The sequence below is a fragment of the Diabrotica undecimpunctata genome, chromosome 6, assembly GCF_040954645.1.
Source record: "Diabrotica undecimpunctata isolate CICGRU chromosome 6, icDiaUnde3, whole genome shotgun sequence".
Taxonomy (NCBI): domain Eukaryota; kingdom Metazoa; phylum Arthropoda; class Insecta; order Coleoptera; family Chrysomelidae; genus Diabrotica; species Diabrotica undecimpunctata.
Genome location: NC_092808.1, coordinates 131,620,028 through 131,640,244, shown reverse-complemented (window position 1 = coordinate 131,640,244; position 20,217 = coordinate 131,620,028). Strand labels below are relative to the sequence as shown.

General features: G+C 34.5%; 1 protein-coding gene across 3 annotated transcripts in view; it reads right to left on the bottom strand.

Moving 5' to 3' along the window:
- Nucleotides 1–694: 694 nt before the first annotated feature.
- Ge-1 (Enhancer of mRNA-decapping protein 4 homolog Ge-1) overlaps nt 695–20,217 on the bottom strand; it is a 34,947-nt gene continuing 15,424 nt past the window's right edge. For 2 of the 3 annotated variants that reach the window (XM_072535428.1, XM_072535427.1), the window contains 7 exons: nt 19,062–20,069; nt 17,328–17,757; nt 16,710–16,875; nt 12,752–12,923; nt 10,180–10,330; nt 6,044–6,270; nt 695–3,279 (listed from right to left, as the gene is read on the bottom strand). In XM_072535428.1, the coding sequence (XP_072391529.1) occupies nt 3,096–3,279; nt 6,044–6,270; nt 10,180–10,330; nt 12,752–12,923; nt 16,710–16,875; nt 17,328–17,757; nt 19,062–20,069 (2,338 nt within the window). In that variant the 3' untranslated portion in view covers nt 695–3,095. Of the gene's footprint in view, nt 3,280–6,043; nt 6,271–9,773; nt 9,923–10,179; nt 10,331–12,751; nt 12,924–16,709; nt 16,876–17,327; nt 17,758–19,061; nt 20,070–20,217 lie in introns of those variants that run through there. The other variant, XM_072535429.1, reaches the window with a different exon arrangement.

Sequence of the window (20,217 nt, the reverse complement as noted above, 5' to 3'; positions counted from 1 at the left end):
TTAAGTTTAAGACCTCTTAATGTTGTACCCTTCTTTGCACCCGTAGGGTATTTGGGTTTTAATAACTTCTCATTGGTTTAATATATCGCTTAAAATAATTATTAAGAAAATGGTTCCCTTGGAAAATGAGGCACAAATCATCAATCGTAAAGGTGCCAAAATCTAAATCCTATATCAAAATCACCCTCAAGACCCATGATCCCCCAGTCCGATATTTCTTGGGATCAGCCACTGAAAGGTACAAAAATCTAAATCATATATCAAAATCACCCTCAAGACCCATGACCCCCCCCCCCCCCTTCCGACAAAAGTTTCTGGATCCGCCACTGTGTTTGACCGGATATATTGTCTAATAAAGTAGTGTAGCTAATTAAGTGTATTACTTGAAAGAGCATTATGTTCTTGAACAACCAATTTATACAATAAATCTTCTGGTTGGTGGGCTTTTTTCTTTTAAGAAAAAAATATATTCAGGAAACGTGTAATTCGCCCGTTTTAGTCAGAATGTGGATTTCATGGCAGGTGTTTTGTAATAATACATTGTTTTCCGGTCTTATATCCCGTGGTCTGGAATTATTTTTTCCGACAGACATTATCAAAGGTGATGCGGTAAACGTCGGAGCCATGTTCCGTTTCGGAGTTTCTACAATTGTGTGCTGATCATTTTATGGAAAATAAAATTCAAACATTTGATTTATAATTTTATTTAAAAAAATGTATTTCTTCGTATTGCAACACAGTCTGAACAGAAAATATCAAAAACACGACAACGAAAATTATACAAAAATAAATAAGTTCGTGATGGTAAATTATTCAAATTAAAATACATAAGAACTTATAATTTTATAAGACGATTTTAAAAAAAAAATACTGATATCTAAACTAAAATGTATTTGAAAATAGTATTTCAAGTAAACCAGTAAGTTACATGCATAACTAGTTATATTTTTAGAAAATCATGGAATAAATATTTGGCATTGGCTTTATCCTGAACAAAAATCTTAAATTTAATTATTTGACTAAGTTTGAAACTATCAAAGCTACAAGTTTGGACAATGTCAGTTTAATTAATGAACAGAAATTGGAGCTATTTTGGAGTGTTTTGTTGTAGTATATCGAGAAAGATGTCGACGAGAATGGGTGTAAAATTTGATTTGTTTATTGCTTGGCATGTAGTGACAAGTTTCAGTCAATAGTCTGGTATGAGAGCACAAATAAGTTCATTCTTATACAACTAAAATCTCCGAAAAGAGTAGAATATGCTCTATATTTTAATATTCTTTTATTAATTGAATGAACAGCATCTTTTGGAAGATAACGTGTTGATAATGAGTTTGGAGACATGAGGCTTTAGGTAAGAAAACGAAGTCAAATGTAGAATAGAATAGACCAAAAAGGCATTTCTAAAAATTAGACGATTTTTCACCAACCAGATCTTAATCTAACTATGATATTGCATGATAAAATGATATATACACAGTATCCTATTACGTGGCATGGAGGCCTGAACGTGGATAATTAGCTCGTTACAACGCCTGGAAAACTTTGAGATGTGGATATTTCGACGCATTCTAAGAATTCCATGTACTGACTATGTTAGAAATAAAGAAGTTTTAAGACGTATGATCAGAAAACGTGAACTTATAGAAATTAAATTAATTAAAAAACCCCGAGAAGATCGTATCTTAAACATATATATACTCAGACAAGAGGAATATAACGTCCTCTACTTAACAATGGAAGGAAAAATAGAAGGAAAACGCGAACCGGGCAGATGAAAAATGACATGGCTGCATAACATCAAGGAATAGATAGGATAGATAGGACTAGACCTCCAAATTTTATAAGAATTTGCAGAAATCATCGCCAATCCTAATTAGAGACGGCACCTAAAGAAGACTTAAAAAAAAACAGGAAAAAAATCCAATGGTTTAATGTTAAATGAGGCGGTAAAGTATATCAATAAACAGAAATAAATTTAAAATAACTGGAACATATATGAATTTAACTGACGTTACTTGATGAGAATTCATGTTCCATAATATGATATAAAACTTGAAACACAACACTGCTATTAATTTCCACAGGATATAGTCAACGTAACATGTTTCGCTGAAACATTAAGTGTATAAAAAATTACACATAGGTCAAACATAAAGAAGTTTTAAAAACGGTTAACTGAGCATAGACAACCAATCATAACTTTTAAATTTTACATTAAAAAAACAAAAAAAATAAGACTTACTTGAAATATTAGAATTAACCACCTTAAAATGCAGACTCAATTCTTCAACAAATAAACAGTTGCGGTAGGTCACTGCTACTGTCTTTAAAGGATATTCAGTTAGGCAAAACGAGTATAAAAGCGTTAGCACATAAAACTAGTTAGGGTTAAAAATATCATTCTACTGACGAAGCTAATGTTTCAGCTGAACATGTTCGCTGTACAAAAAGAGGAAATTAGGATAAGGAAAATAGGTACAAGTACCACCGAAATTGGACTTTCAGAGTAATTCAGGAACGTTGAGACTAGAAAAAATAATCATGAAATATTAACTGCAGGATGCAAGATAAGGGCATTAAACATCATAAGTGTGATGACAGAGAACATTGAAAGACGCCAAAGAATATACTACCAATATTTTATATACACAAATATATAAAATTTAGTGAATAGTTCAAGAAACAAAGAATATACAATAAATTTAAAATATATTTGAACGACCTATATGACAGGAATTCTTACAAGGAAATGAAGCCACTGTCTTTCTCGTTCAAACAAGACACGGTCAAAATATTATTCTGTCTCTAGTCGTAGACCTTCATTCACCATTGGACGTTGTTTATGTATGTAATTTTCTCCCAGACAATCGGTAAGACATACGGACTGACTGTCTTTATCTAACATTTATATATACTACATCGGTAAATTTTCTTTAAAAAAATATTTAATATTCAGGGGTGGGATATTGCTAGTGGGACACTATAAAAAGGTAAAGCCATATGCCAAACGTATCAAAAAATAATACACAAATACCAATACACAAAAAAATAAACAAGACTTTTTTACAATAATAGTATAAAAATAACATATATCACTTAACTAACATGCTTTCCACAGCCATTTTAATAAGTTTCGCTTCTTTTAATTGTTTCACTGGTGGATTCGACTGAATAAAAAGGTTCAGCTGTTTTAATAAATCTTTCAAAACCTTTGGAATGAAATGTTTTGTTGCTGTACAATCTGGCGATAAAGACAGGAACGCAGCACGGATATAACTGAAATTAAAATTATATTAAATATAAAGGGGTAAAACTATAACATTATTTCTTTTAAAGATTATTTATTGCACGTCATTAATGCATCGATGTCGTCACAGTATGATTATTCTCAGATCTATTTTTCAGTGCCCTATCTATTTCTAATACTTGTAATAGCGACAAAAAAATTATTGTGCGTGATTTTTCCAAGAAAATTGACAGCATTTGTCATACACTTATTTTTGTTTTTTAAATAAAAATAAAATATTTAAATACAGTCGACTCCATGGTTCTTAATTCTCCATAACTGGCGAGATAAAACATATATTTTTTATCTAGCATCATTGTCTTCCACACATGAAACTAAAGACAAACCAGCGACCGCCTGTTATTAAGTAAAGACACATGTTATTTTTATGAACGCTCTAGACTCAGTACATCGAAAAGAGATAAGTATAAAACAGACGCTTGGGGACTTTTTCAGATTTTAAGTATAATTTCTAATGTTTCTGGTTTGTTTACTTGTGGCCGACAGTGTGTTGGATTTTTCATGAAAACATTGGAAGTCATTGGAAAAACATGATTATAGAAGAGCTTTAATTGAAAGAACTCATATCGCAGCACAACGAGCGTGTTTCTTACGTAAATACATAGAAAACAGAAATAGTAAATATCCACGAGAAGTTGTATTTTTAGACGAAACGTGGATTTTTTCTAGAGGAAATAAAATGATGTCATGGCAGGATGGTAACTGCAGAAATGTACGTAAACCATGTGATTGTGATGGAAAAATATTTATTGTGGTTCATGTGGTTCAGCAAAAGGTGTTATTTCAGACGCCAGTTTGTTGTTTTGTTCTAAATCCTTGACATGCAATTATCACGGTAACATGAATAGTACAATATTTACTAAACGGATAAGTATACAATTACTTCCTAATTTAGAACACCCATCTTTGATTGTAATGGACAACGCACCTTCCCATAGTGAAATCATGAATAAACAACCTTCCGCTAAATGGTTAAAATCAGACATTATAGATAGGTTGAAGAAATACAATGTTAATTTTGATTAATCAGTTAAAACCATAATTGTCACAATTGATGCCAAGATGAATCGAGAAGAACATATATACAGTTGTGTTAATCTGAAAACTGCACTGATAATTAGTGCGAAAAGGATAGTATGAGGTTCTGCAAACATCCTCCTCCTCCTCAGTCCTAATCCCTTTTGGGATGTGGTGACACCATCAGGCCTTTACAGTTTTTTCACGATTTCCCTCCATCCTTCCCTGTCCTGGGCTAGTTGTTCGGCTTCATGTAACTCTTGGTCAATCAATATTTTTGTTTAATCTATCCAACGGATTGAAAATCTTTCCCTAGGTCTCTTTCCTTCAACTCTACCCTCGACTATCAGTTTTTCCATCGTACCTGTTCTTCTAGCAATGTGTCCAAAATACTGCAAATATCTCTGTTGTATTTGTTTAAGCAATCTATCCTTTCCACGTTTCGGATGCATATGTGGCTATGGGAAAAATAAGTGCCCTTACCAGCCTTAGTTATGTTTTTCCAAACAATCTAGTTTTTCCAAATTGTTACCAGTTTCATCATAGCTGTTCTAGCAATAGTCAACCTTCTACGTATCTCTCTGTCCCACCCTCCGTCATTTGTTATTAGGGACCCCAGGTATATGAAACTATTTACTACTTCAAAGCCCCCAATTTCTTTAATGCGTTGAAGATTATTCCGAGCTCTGTCTACTATCATGAGCTTTGTCTTACTCCTATTTAGCTTTAGTCCATGTTTTCCTTTTCTCCTCCAGACATCTCATTATGTCTTCCATTTCTTCTTGATTTGCCGTGATTATTAAAAGGTCATCAGCATATCTCAAGTTACTGATTTTTTGACCTCCTACTGATATTCCACCCTTCCATCCGTCTAGTACCTTTCGCATAATGTGTTCGTTGTAGATATTAAACATAGTTGGCGAGATTATGCATCCCTGCCTGACACCTGCCTCTGTTCTGAAATGATCGGAATGGGAGTTGTTTATATTTACTGTGCACTTATTATTTTCATATAGACTTCTAATTAGTTGAATTAAGTGGTGGGGTGTTCCCATTTCCGCTAGTATGGACCATAGCTGCTGCCATTTGACTTTATCGAAGACCTTTGTGTAATCCACAAAGTACATAAGCATAGGAATATTGAATTCACGAGTTTTTTCGATAAGCTGTCTGACATTAAGGATGTGTTCTCTTGTGCCTTTTCCTGGGACAAATTCCGCTTGTTCTTCTGATATCTGAACGAGAGATATTAGATTTTTTAAACATTACGTTTACAGATAGAGTTACTAGTACAAAAGGTACCATAAAAATGCCATCTCGGTCTCCTGACCTAGCACCATTGGACTTTTTCGTATGGGGTTATGTGAAGCAACAAGTTTACCGACATGAGCATTAACGTACCGGAAATTTAGACGAATTACGTCAAAAAATCATTCAGGCCAGACAACACCATCATTCAACACCCGAAGGCCATTATACAATAGATTAGGCTACTGCTTGGCTGAAAGTGGTGGACTTTTTGAAAACAATGTAAAATATTTTTAATTTATGCCGTTAAAAATGTATTGTTATTTTTATGACTTTAGATTAAAGAAACTGTTGATTTAATCTAAGATATGAACTTACAAATAAAAACGTTTAAAAAATTACAACAAATAAGTATTAAGAATATAATCAATTTTCATCTAAGCCTTTAAAGTGTTAAAAACAACTTACCTCAATTTCAGATCTGTATTCTTATTTAACTCCAAGCTCAGTTGTTGAATAAGGGCTAATAGACAAGTTTGTTGTAAAAGACATTCTTCGCCAAACAAAGTTTGTATGTCAACGCGTTCACATACGTGAATAACGTAACCCAAATTTTCAGCGCTTAGTGCTATTTGAAAGGCATCGTTATAATTGTGCCTTGATATAAAAAGTTGAATCTGGTTCAAGGTGGTCACCTAAAACATACATAACTTGATTTCGTTTTTATACGAAAGAAATTTATCAATAAACAAAAATTAAAATGTGACAACAGACTGTGTTAAACAGGCAATATTATTAAAAATCTAGCACAATACAGCTGAAGTAAATTAAATTGAATTAAAAATTGATCTTAGTTACAGATCGGCCTCGAAGGACCTTTATCGTTTATCCTAAGATGAGCAATACTAAAAACACAACACTATAATACACAGACAGTTCGTTTCTATGCCATTTGTAAGAGTGAAAATATCCACAAATATACTCTAGTCTAAGTTTTTAAAGCTTTAACTTTGGTTTTCACATCTTATTAAGCCTGGTTTTCATTATTCCAGCAGGCTTGCAGTCCAGCGATCGAAAACAGTGCCGAATTGGACCTGGGATAATTTTATCTAAGTCTATCTTAACACTGATCTAGAAGGTGAATTATGATTATTGAACGCCCTTTTGTGTTCATGTATGACAAAAGATATTCACAATATTCGCTTTTGCATAATTCAAATTTTACTGCAAAAAGATTGCCAAAATTATGTTTTAGAATAAGTTTTGAAGAACAACTAGTGAATGCAAGTGAATATTATTGATATCTCCTGCAAAATACAGCCACAAACTTTCGACGGACATTTAATAAGCTATAGAATATGAAGCTATAAACGGGATTTCAGATCTTGCGGATCAACTGTGTTCATCATTAAGGAGTGTAGGTTTTCACCGTCAATGTTTTGTAATCATAAACTGTTTTCGAGGTTTATAAGCCGTATATAAACACGTGGCAGTTTGATAATGTGTCTCGCAGTCGCCGATGAGGACATAAAGAAATGATTGCAGACTAATGCCTATTCACCCTGAACAGGATGTATCAAGTGCTCATCACGTTTATCTACTATAAAAATAAACATAATTACTATTTAAATGGGAATAAGCCACAATTAACCTTTTCACTGCGGGAACCGGATATACACGTAAAATAATTTCGTGCCTGTACAACGGGAACCGGCTAAATACGCGTATCCTTTTTCGGCATTCGCTGCGGAAACCGTATGAATCAGATACTGCTTACGTATTGTATGTTGCCTATAGAAAAGAGTTAAGCATGTTATGTCAAAGTTTACAATACATTTAAAAAATTTATGCTTTACTGCGGGAGCCGTACAAATCCGCACCTTTCTACACAGGCACGCACTACATGGATTTACTTGTAAAATCTAGGATTCCCTTTCGCCGTATTCATGTACGATAGTTTTTAGCTTCGTATTTTAATTTATTTTCTTTAAGAATTTAATTGTATGAATTACAGCTGCTGATAAACCTATTTGAAAAATAGGAAAAAAACTGTCGAATTATGAGTTTTAGTAAATACAATAGAATTGTTGTCAAATTTCACAGAATGGTTAACAGGTAAGAAGTATTCAAATTGAAATAATTTTATTACCTATTGCATTAATTAGCTAATAGTAAAGACGGTTCAAGACAGCTTGTCATATTGTAGGGTATTGTTAAAAGATTTTTATTTACTACCTGAAATTTACGATATAAATATTTTAATATTATTCAAGTTGGACCGAAATGAAAGACTTCTTGTTGTCAAAACATATTTTTTGGATTAGTTCTATAATATAAAGAATTTAAAATACTTGTCATTTGAAAAACCTTTTAGGATAATAATATTTTATGAATATTCAAAGAAGACGTAAACTACAGACTTGATAATGTTAAGATTATTTCTTTTAAGCCACAAATGAATTCTGCATCTCTCCTCCGGTTTGCGTGCGGCGTATATTTCTATTATGATCATAGTGTTGTACACCATTCTGTACTAGTAGTGTATTTTTTTACAAAAATAAGTGGGTGCTTCATAAATTTAGATTTATTATACATTCTTGACTAATAAAAGCAATTGCTTAGTGAAATGGCTCGTGTACGCAAATATCTTAGCGAAAGTGAACTATATGAAATTTTAATGGAAAGTGACAGTGAGAATGAGTGTATTCTTGAAGAATCTGATTCAGGAAGTGATGAATCTGGAGAAGAAAATGATAATGAAGAGACTCTACCATCATCAACACAGGTTAGTGAAAATAGTGCTTTAACTTTGGAATCTACTTCTCTTCAACAAGCTAAACGTCGTAAATGTGAAAAGATTCCGTTATATAAATGGGAAAAGGGAGATCTACAACCAACAGTTCATAATTTTAATGACAATAAATCATAGTGTTTGAATGAAAATTTAAAAAGTAGTCCAAGTGTTTTAAGTAGTTTCAAAACATTTTTTTCTTTGACTTTTATGAAAGCAATGGTTGTTGAAATTAACAATTTTTACAAATTCGTTGTGGAAGATAGTGATATTGAACAAAATTCTCGTGTCGCAACAAATTGGAAAGACACTGATGTGAATGAAGCGTATTGTTTTCTAGCTTTGTCGTTCCTTATATTGTCGTTGTTACGTTTTTCAGATAACAATACCGTTGACAAAGAAGATTCCCTTTTTAAGCTGCGAATCGTTATAAACCATTTAAAGACCGTTTTTCGTAGATTTCTGTATCCATTCAGAAACATTTGTATCGACGAAAGTTTGATGCTTTATAAGGGAAGGCTAGCATTTAAACAGTATATACCCTCTAAAAGGCACATATTTGGAATTCAATTCCACGCTTTATGTGACTGTGAGACAGGCTACTTTGGACTATCATTTATAGTGGGTCTAATACTGACATTAAAATCTTCGATAAAGACCTAAGAAAAAAGGCATAGCCTGTAATGTGCCACTATGCATTACGCCATGTTTTGAAAAATACCATTGTATAACAAATTTTAAATTTTCCTTTTAATGTAGTCAAAACTTTTATTTATATTTTGCATTTGAATGTTTTGTGTACCATTTGTTTTTAGTTTTTTACCTTGTTGCTACAATTAATAATAATAAATAAAATAAAGATAATTTTTCAGTATATTTAATTTTTTTTTATTTTTTAAAAATCTAACAGCAACAAATTTATAGTTACTTGTTATACTTCTACTAAATTGTAAATACAGTCCTGAATAGACTGTATTGATACACTGCGCGAACCGTATTTATACGCCATAGTACTTCATCGACTGACTGCGGCAACCGTGTTGATCAGCGCGGGCATGAAACAGCCGTACCAGAAACCATACTACTTTTATAACTAGCCGCAGTGAAAAGGTTAAAGGTTAAAGTACGTTTATTGACGTTTCAATTTCCACTTGTTGTATGTTGATGTTTGTATTTTGAGAACGATTTCCGAAGTTGAAATTGAAACGTCAATAAACGTACTTTAACCTTTAATTGTGGCTTATTCCCATTTAAATAATAATTATTTTAACATGCCACAAGAAAATAGCTTCAGAACAATATTAAAAATATACATATCCAGTAATCTCTATCAATTAACATTTTTATTTAAACATTTTAATAATTATTATAGGACAAGGTTTAATCAATAAAACATTGTATATAATGTAGCCAATAACAGTTTATTAAATATTAAAGACATTGATTTGTTTATGTATCCCTTAAATAAGTAAAATATTTGCTTTCATATTACGCAAGTAGCTGCCAGCAACCATATATATACAGATAAAGTACTACAAAGCATCGCCAGAAAAAATCTACAACCATTCAAACAAAAAAAAAATTTAAAATATAACTACGTTTAAAGCTATCAATATTAGTCGATACGGGTATCTATAAATGTTGGTTTAAGTGTAAAAACATAGACACAACTTGGTTCAAATACCTATTCTGTAAGTCATTTAAATATTTGTAGTAAGATCCAGAATCTATTTGAAAATGTCTCAAGAAGATTCGAACCGAGATTTTACTATGTCTTTACACTAAGTTTACGGTAAAATTATGTGTAACTTACATGAGAATCCAGAAGTGGCGAGGGAGTAACTGCCCTTGATCGGACTGCATTCATAACACTGTCTTCTATGACAGTGGCGTGACTTTTGAATCCTTGTTTTACCTGTTCTATCACAATGTCTCGTATATTACTCGTAAGCTTATCGTTCATACTAAAAAAATAAAGAATAATAGAGTTACAATGTACCTATAGGACCCAGCACAGGTATACTAGGTTCAGTGATCCCAGTCCCAACGGTCTAGTAAATTTAGATATTGGAAGCATAATTTGTTAACTACGTGGCGTAGTAAACGCAGTGCCATGCGTGTTTATTATTAAAATAAAATAAAAACAATAAAACAAAATAGAATCGAATCGAATAAATTAAATTAAATAAAAAACCAGTGTTCCGTGCTTAGACGATAAGAAAGCTATGCTTCCCATCCTCGGTCACTTCCGGAGTGACACATCCCGTTTTTATTTTTTGCTACGTTGTTGATTAATTTTTTGGCCGACTAGCAGTGGCCGGAAATTACTATACAATCAAGCATACGCGCTCATAGCCAATAGTTAAACAAACAAATATTCACATGCAATTTAATAATTAAAACAAATTTATTTTTGAAATTTCATATAAATTGTCAATGAATTTTCAAAAACTAGCTTGTCGGGCCGATTCTTGTCCCTAAACCAGCTATAATAGTAGTATGTGACGTCATGTGGGACCACTCCTACTTACCAAACAAATTTTACAGCATCCACTTTGTAATACGTTTTGACGGTGATTTACGCTTTTTTGTATGATTTGCAATTTTTTTTATTTTTATATTTCAAGTGATTTTTGTGAAAGGGGCTGTTATAGATATGGCAGAGAAAGGTAAGTACTAAATATTAAACCATTTTTAAAAATTTAATATTAAATAACAAACTTATAAATCAACTTGTACTACTCACAGTATTTTCGTTTTTATTTTATTTTGTGAAAACTGTTTATGAAAATAAATACTCTAATCTTTATTTTGAAATAACTCTTATAGAGTATCGATGAGTAGAGAGTAACAAAAAGCATTCATTTATATTGAAAATTGTATAAAAAAATTGTATTAAGTTCTAGAAGGGTAAGACTTTAAAAAATGGTTAAATATTGAGTGCTTAGCTTCATCTGGCATATCCATAACTGCTCCAGTCACAAAAATCACTTGAATTATAAAAATAAATAAAAAACCAAATCGTACAAAAAAGTGTAGTAAAATTTCACAATTAAACGCAACCAAAACGGGTTAGGAAGCTTTTTCCTTTAACATTTTACTTCGTGTCTACATAGGCGGTCCGAAGATACTTAGCCTTACCGCCCGATGTCGCCACTAAGTCAAGAGAAATCTACTATCGTGTAATACATTCTCGTAGACGGCTAATGTCAAAATTTCAGCCGAATCCGGCTCGTAGTTTTGTTTCGACCGCGTGTGAAAGCGGGCATGTTCGCAGATTTTAGAAAAATTGGAAAAGAGCAATATCGATCGGTGATTCGATTTTTGTTTTTGCAAGGGAAATCGAGCAGCGAAATCAAAGAACGCTTTGATGCTGTATACGGTGACTCTTCTTCCTTGGCAACCCTCAAAAATTGGTTTAAGGAGTTTCAACGTGGTCGCACGTTGGTTTTTGGTGAGCCATGCCCAGGTGCCCCGAAATCGGTTACCACAAGGGATAGCGTGATAAAAATCCACGATCTCATATTGGCATAGCACCGACTGAAGGTACGCGATATAGCTGAGACTGCAGGCAATCAAAAGACCGAGTATGTCATATCCTGCATGCAATTTTGGGCATGAGAAAGCTGTCGGCGCGATGATTGCTGCGTTTGCTCACTCCGGACAACAAGCTTAACCGTGGGACCACTTCAGAGTAGTGTTTGACGCTATTTAAGCGTAATCCGAAGGAGTTTCTACGTCGTTTCGTAACCATTGACGAAACATGAATCCAATGGTACACACCAGGGGGCCAAGAAAAAGTCGAAACAGTGGCGGCACCCGGCGAACATGCTCCGAAGGAGGCGAAGACTGTCCTATCGGCCGGAAAGATGATGACCATCATTTTCTGGGATTCACAATGGGTGATCTACGTCGAATGCCTGGAGCATGGAACTAGAGAAGGGCTCTACTACACCGAATTGCAGAAAAATGAACCATGACAAGAGGCCCGCTCATACCTCCGCCGTCGCCATGGAGAAATAGATCGAATTGGGCTACGAACTGTTGCCCCATCCACCATATTCTCTAGATTTGGCCCCGTGTGACTTCTTTTTGTTTTCAAACCTGAAAAAGGCACTCGCCGGGCAGAAATTTAAGTTGAAACAGGATGTCATCGCCAACACGGAAGTCTACTTTGCGAACCTCGAGAAAACGCATTTTTCAGTCGGGTTAAAGAAGTTGGAGCATCGCCTGGTCAACTCTATCGAGCTAATAGTAGACTATGTTAAGAAATAAATCGCCACTTTTCCAAAATTTTCGTTTTTCTTGTGTAGGCTAAATACTTATCGGACCGCCCTAGTATTTCTGCAATTTCTAAAATATTTTATAATACAATAATACATTACCTTTTAAAAACTGTTTGAAACTGTTTATGTATCTCAGTCGTCAAATTGCTAGTTAATTTGTCAGCGTTGCTTTTCATGGTTTCTGAGACATTTTGCATTTGTACTATCAAATCTTTTCCCTTCTCCTGCACTCTTCTTTGTTTGTCCATGTAACTTTCTACTGATGCAGTATCTTGAAAGAAATGTTTGGTATAATAAATGTTTAATAGTATGATTTAGGCAAACAATATTTTTTGTAACCAGATATTTCATTTATGGCTCATATTTCACATATTAGGACAATTTCAATTCAGAGCTGTAATATAAAAACTAATGCGAATTTCGTTAAGTTCTTCGTGATGCCTTTTTAAAATAATTCTTACTTAAAATTTAAGTACGACAATTAGCTTAGAAAAAATCGTCATTTACGTCAAAAGTTCTCAGATCTCGTTGGATCCAGGGACTCCTAGACTGCTAAAACATTACAATCCAAAATTCCTAATTTTTTATATTTTGTTACAATGCAGTTAAATTTACAGCTTTTATAAAATAAACTAGTGATTTGGCCACTACACTTAATTTTTTCTGACTTCTCGCAATCATACCTCGTCGTTTTTATTTTAAAAATTAAATTTTTAAAATAATAAACTTCTTGGATGTAAACCAAATAAATATAAACTAACATAAAGCTTTAAATTATTTTGCTTAATAAGTCTTATCTTAAAATTATAGCAACCAATATTTTTGGCAATTTTGTGAAAAAACTAATTGTACTATTAATAATTAAACGTATCGTTTCAAGAACAAAATATGATTGACTAAGTAGGTTGAAATATCAGTTCTTTCCGCTTGTTGGAGCGTTATTTTCGCCTTGTTGGAGCCGTGTGAACCAAGCCCGCTACTAAGTACAAGTTCCATAGGAAAACGGTCCTTTTCAGATTGTTGGCCTTTTGTTTGTTTGGGTAAAACGCGTGGAGGATAACTGAGGCTATGTTCTCACCTAGGAGCAGGTATCGTTGTGTAATGAGATTGGGAAACGACTGTAAACCAATCTCCCCCTGTCCTTGTGATTTGAATTCGACTCTTAAGGAGTGTGTGTGGTGCTCACTGTTTATTATTTGGTGTTGTGATCAGGTGTTTATGAATGTGGTATATTTATATCGGTGTGCATGTAGGTATAGTGTTGCGTGTTTATGTACGGAGTTGTGTGAAGGTTTGGTTTATTAGGTTATTAAAACAGGAGGGGGTTATGGCGTATCCATATAGATTGTTGGACATTTGGTTGAGATAGCGGATAGTGTCGTTCCTCTTTTCAGGGAAGACATTAAAAGGATTAAGACATTAAAAAGGAGTATACGGGTTGGGTTTGTTTATAGTTTTTTGGTTGTGTATTGAAGTGTGGGCATCTAGGTGAGAAGGCGGGATGAGGTCCATTACACTTCGGGCATTTAGGGACAGATATCGTGGGACATGCAGTAGACCTGTGCTCTAGTCCACAAAATGGACAAGTGAATGAGTTTTCTGAGCATTCGTTACTATGTCCGCTTTTGCAAGATTTCGAACAGTATTTCAGTCGAACCGGAACGGAACTGCTAGATCTTGGAACCCCGCAATTTAGCCGTTCTCCTTCGATCTTGATACCGTTCGAAAGTACATCGAAGAATTTAGATTCAGAGTTCGTGAAAACTCTGATATATGAAGTGAGTTGGTTTGTGGAGCGGGCAATTATGCGAACTATTTTCGTAAAAGGAAATCTATTTTCGGATAAGCTATCCTCGATGGTTTTCTGGGAAAGGTTTTTTCCGACCCCGGCTATGACTAAATGAAAGGTTTGTGGATCTTTTGGAGCGGGATGCGGATTATTGGGTTTGCTAGATCTGTGTGCTGATATTAAGATGATTTCATCTCGAGTGATTTTTTGGAGTTTTGCCGTGATGTCGTGGATGTCTCGGAGTTTGGTAGTTCGCACGGAGGCTGCCTTTTCGGATGGGAGGACTTTGATTGGGTCCAATTGGGGGATGAGGTTGTGGTCTTTGATGAGTTGATAGAGGGGTCTCTGCTGACAGATATCTGAGGGGATATGCTCGAGGTGGGTGTGTGTATGTATGTGTGTGTATGGGTGATGGTGTTGGTTGAGTGTGTGTTGGTGAGAGTGAGTATTGTAATTGTGAGGGAGTGTGGTTACTGGAATTAGGGGATGGAGGATCGTAGTAGAGAATATCTGCTTTGGTTGTGGACGGGGTGGGGTTGTGTTGTTTTGTGTGTGTGTGTGTGTTGCTTTGTGTATTCTTTGGTGTAGTGAGTGTTCTTGGTGTTGTGTTATTTGTGTTTATGTATTCTGAGGATTTTCGCTTAGATATGGATATGTGATTGTGGTCTGTGATGGCTTGCAGATCCTCCTCCCACTCACTTATGTTGAGAACATGACCTGTTGTGTAGAGGATGGCTTGGTTTTCGGAAGGTTTCATTTTCAGGCTGAAAGGGATATCTCCGAGGAGATTGAGGGTTATGGGAAAAATTTCCATGGCTAGAAAATTTCTTCGGGATTAGTGTGATGTAGTATTTGTGTGTGGGTAGTGTCTGTTTTGTGGCCAGGTTTCTTGGTGTAGGTGGGGGTATGGGTGTGGATGGTCAGGATGGAGGTGAGGGAGAGGGTGGCCGGGTTTTTAGGTGTTTACTGGTTTGGTTAAGGGAATTGGTTATTATTTGTTTGATTTGTTCGGATGTGAGTGGTGATTTCCCCTGTTTTTTTTTGTATTTTTCTGTTATTGGTGTAAAGTGTATGCTGGCCGCCTCAGGATTTTGCTGGCAGATCTCTACCAGTGCCTGCTGACATTCCTGTAGCGACCTTGGTTCGTGTTCATCTGAGGTGATAGACACTTGTGATGTGTGTGATGATGTGGAATGTGTATCTGAATCAGTGTCCCATTCTGTGTCTCGTGATTTTGGTGGTTCCTTCTGTTTTCATGTTTTTGATCGTGTTCGTGGCATGTTGGTGTAGTATGTGGTTGAGTGTGTTTATGTATGTATGAATTGTGTAATTTGAAAGTGTATTGTGTATGTGTGTGTATTAATTTGTGTAAATTGTATATGTATGCATTGTGTTAGTGTGGTGAATAGTAAGTCTATGAATTTGTGTCGATGTATGTAAACTGTAAGTGTATGATTGAGGGTTTGAGTGTGTGTGTGTGTGTGTGTGTGTGTGTGTGTGGGTTGGTGTGTGCGTGTTGACTTTACCTAGATAGAGTGTGCACTTGCGCAATTAGGTAGGCGGCTCTACGTCGAGGATCTCCAGTACAGCGCCAATTGTCAATACTCCCTTGTCACCTATTATATTTTTCAATAACCGGTTCTAGGAATTATCGACCGATCGGCGCCACGCCCATTCGATTTTGATGCTAGATTGCTAGTTTTAGTACCTTACATGCACTATTGTTATACCTCCACGTAGCAATTTCACATCTAAAGTTTGTTTCTGATGGTCCACGCGTCCAGATTCGCGACCCGTTTATACCGTGATTCCGTTCGCGGATTTCCGTTGATACACGTGTATGCCGTTCGCAGGTTTCCCAGCTTGGACCGTTACTGGCGATTCTGTAGCAGTGCGGTTTCCTGGTCTGGAACTTCGCCGGTGTGTACGTTCACGTTACGAGTTTTCGCGAGGTTCTGTCTTTCCTAGGTGGCGCTAATAGTTACCGTCCCGAACAAACTGCGATTCAGCATGTCTTGTCCTAGTATTTTATTAGATTAGATTGTAAAAAATCAAAATAGTGCTTTTAGATTCAATAATGATTATTGCATTTAGTTAGTAAAATGCAATAATCAATTACTATCTGAGGAAATACCCAAAAACCATCAATTTCTATAAATACCAATAATGGCAAAGCGATCAACCTTTTTTGTGGTCAGTGTAAAAAATGATTATAAAAGTGGTATGTCAAAGTAATACAGTTTTTCCACAAACATTTAATCTACTTACATTCTTTGGTACCTCGAGTAAATGTCTCGTTAATTTGTTGGAACATTTGGCCACATACTCGTTCCCAAGACGGAATTAAAGATGAAGAAATTATATCCCGATAACATTTTTCAAGACTAGGTGCTACGATGTTTACAACGGACAAGCTAAGAGTATCTGCCAGAGCCTGAAAATGCATTCAATATACAGTAAATGTAACAACAATATTATTATTATTTATTATTAAACAACAAGATTTAAAAAAAATCGTAATTGAGATAGGCCATGGAATAAGTCCTCTTTCTTTTGGATGCTTAGTCACTTCTACACAAAGAATTCAAAATAGATATACACATAACCTAACTTTTAGACATAATTATTTGATTTCTTTAAAATATCATTAAAAAAAGTAATCTAAAACGATTAACCCCTTTTGATTACTTCTGTAACATATAAAGGGTATCTAGTTCAGGAATGTAAACAAAATCATATACAGTTTTAACTTTTAATATGATGTATACTAATAAGAACAAAAATAAAGCTGTCTATTTTTAAAATTCATGGGAGCCTTATTTTATGAATGGCCGAATAAATTCTATTTGTAAATTAAAGTATAATCCATCAACATGATATACTAACCTTATTATTAAAAGCTTTCGCGATATTATCTCTTAACATCATATCAGTATGACTTATTTTTTGAGCATATTGACTTTCAAGCTGATGTCTGTACGACTCTACTTGACTTTGAATAGCTGGCAAAATAATCATCTTAACTTCATTAGTAAGGATCTGCTGCACCTTGTCCGCTAAGGATTTCGTGAAAATTTGACTGACCCCAGTCAAAATGTTCTCTTGTAAATCTCGTTCACTGGTCTTCTGCATGTTAACGAGCGTTTCTAGCATCTTCATGATTTGTAGTTGTTGATTTGATAAGGCCAAATCCAATTCTTTTTTCTCGCCATGGATTTTTTCTATAAGACCGTTTTGTTCTTGCACTATGTTTTCTAAGGCATTAATGCGATATCCCAGAATTTGCAACTGTGATTTTTCCTCGCCTACACTTAATCTTAAAACAAAAAAGTATAATTAAGTATTAATAATAGTTCTCAGCAAAATTCTGTCCATAGAAGCCCATTTCGTATCAACCCTATACCAAAAATTAAGAAAAGGGCTTCTACTAGAGAACGTAAAGCAACCAGTTCAGCACTTATAAGTTCTAGGTGAGAGGAGAAAGTAAGCAAACAAGCGACACGTGGTAAAGGTCGTGGTTCAAAATGTTTCCCGTTGCAAAGAAAAGAGAAAGGTAAGAAAAGTTTTAAGTTCAAGGGAGAATCTAACTCCGGAGAAGACTCGGACGACACCATATTCTCAGGTTCTTCTGAGTTAGAAATTCCACCAGGTGTATCTCCCGTCACAGCTGAAGAGGACGCGGAGTGTTTGTTTTGTTGTGTTAAATTTTCAGATGACTGTAAAGGAGAGCGTTGGGTTAAATGCCTTATGTGTTCCCTCTGGGCTCACGTTGTGTGTGCAGGCGCAGAAGAAGACAACTATATATGCGATTATTGTCGTACTTGACTGTCAATTATTATATTTTCATTGTAAAATTACAATTTTGTTCATTTAAATTGTTAGTGTTTTATTTTTAAGTTTTTCTTAAAATTTTCTCCTATATTTTTAGGGTTCTATATTAGGAAACATTTCTTAAGCACACAAAAATGCAATGTTCAAGAAAAAAAAATTTCACGCCTACAAAACTTGATAAAAAAATATAAATAAAATAGACACCTATGTAAAACATAGTAAGATTATATATTGAAAAATGTTTTATTGTTTTTTTTTTTCAAATTTGAATTTTTTAAAATTCAAAAACAAAGTGGGGGTCCGGGTTTAGGCAACTTCCTCTAGTAATCTTGGTTGTAAATATATTACATTTAATTCTATAGCATAACCCATTTATTTCATGTCTTAAAATATGGACGCCACTGTTTCACAATGTTCTAAGTAACCTATGTACCAACTGTATCTACCGGTGGGCGTGGTCGAAGTATCATAAATGCGAGCCCTTGGTTCTTCATATTTGGCGACTATTATAACTATTTATACATTTGTTAAATATTTGTTTAAATATTTATATTTTTAAGTATCACGCACAATTGGTGCCACTTTTATGGTAGCCCTAGGTCAATGAGTTTTTATGTTAATTTAGTATGCTTTTTGTTTCTTATAATCTATATTATAATTTAAGCTTCCTAAATAAACATTATTATTATTATTATTAATGTAGATTCTGCAAAGTCTTGAAGAAAAACAAAAAAACGAAAAATGTTATATACTGTAAATAGAGTCCCAATATGGGTTAAAAATGCTTACCTTAATTCTTTCCTTAGAGCTTCGTCTTTTATAATTTCATTTTCTGGAACCACAGGTACATTTTGCCAAACTGATTCGTTAGTTATCTTTTCCGGATAGTTAAGGCTAGTCTGATTTGAGTAGTCTTTTTGGGGCTCCTCTTGATTGTCTTGAAGTTTGGGAAGATTGTCAAAGAAGTCTTGAGTGCTGTACGTAGAATTGTTCAAAGATAATATTTCTTGCACCTCTCTGCTCGGACTGGAACCACCACTGGCAAAATTGTCTTTTTGAGGTCTTTGGAAATCTATAAGATTATCAACGACGACATCGTTTACTTCTGCTATAGATGCGTCTAAAGAATTATTCGTTTCATTTCTAACACTGTTCGGTCGCGTATTTCGCCCTGAAGGTGTAAAGTCATCTGGTGTCATTAAAGTTAAATTTGAATTGCTTTTTTGTTGTATGAGCAATGATACTGATTCTTGTAGATCGTCCAATTTGGGGAATTTTTCGTTTTTCTCCAGCACTTCTGCAGAACTATTTAACGTATTATAAAACATAGTTTCAGGTTGGAAAACTATATTACATTCTTGAAACTTCTTAGGTTGTATAACTAACATCTTCAAGCAAATCGCTGTCCTCTCTGAATCTTCATCAAATTCATCTCTCTCTTCATAAAATTCATCTTCTGTACTATTATTGTAAGAAAATGGCATTGTACGACTAGTAGCTTCTAATATGTGAAAACTTAAGAAAGGAGCTGGTAATAAAAACCCTGCTATCCTTGTGACTTGTACCATTTGTTCTTTGTCATTTCTATTTAATTCTAACACGTACAAAACTCTGTAATTAATATCTGATACCAATAGATATTGGCCGGTATAGTCAATTGACACGTTGAGGTACAGGCCGGATATTGAATTAGGATGGGGTTTAAAGTGGATTGTCTGTAAGCAAGTCCAAGTTTCGCAAGACCACAGTTTAATTTCAGAATTGTCGTTTGCTCCTGTTATTGTAAATTTCCAGCACCTGCAAAATATATGGAGAAATATAAAATTGTCAGATTTGTTAGCACAGCCAGTGTACAGTTGAGTGCATGGTTCTTTACCCGTGCGTCATTAATACCTGCTGAGATAAAACACAGACTTTTATTTAGCATCATTACCTTTCATTCATG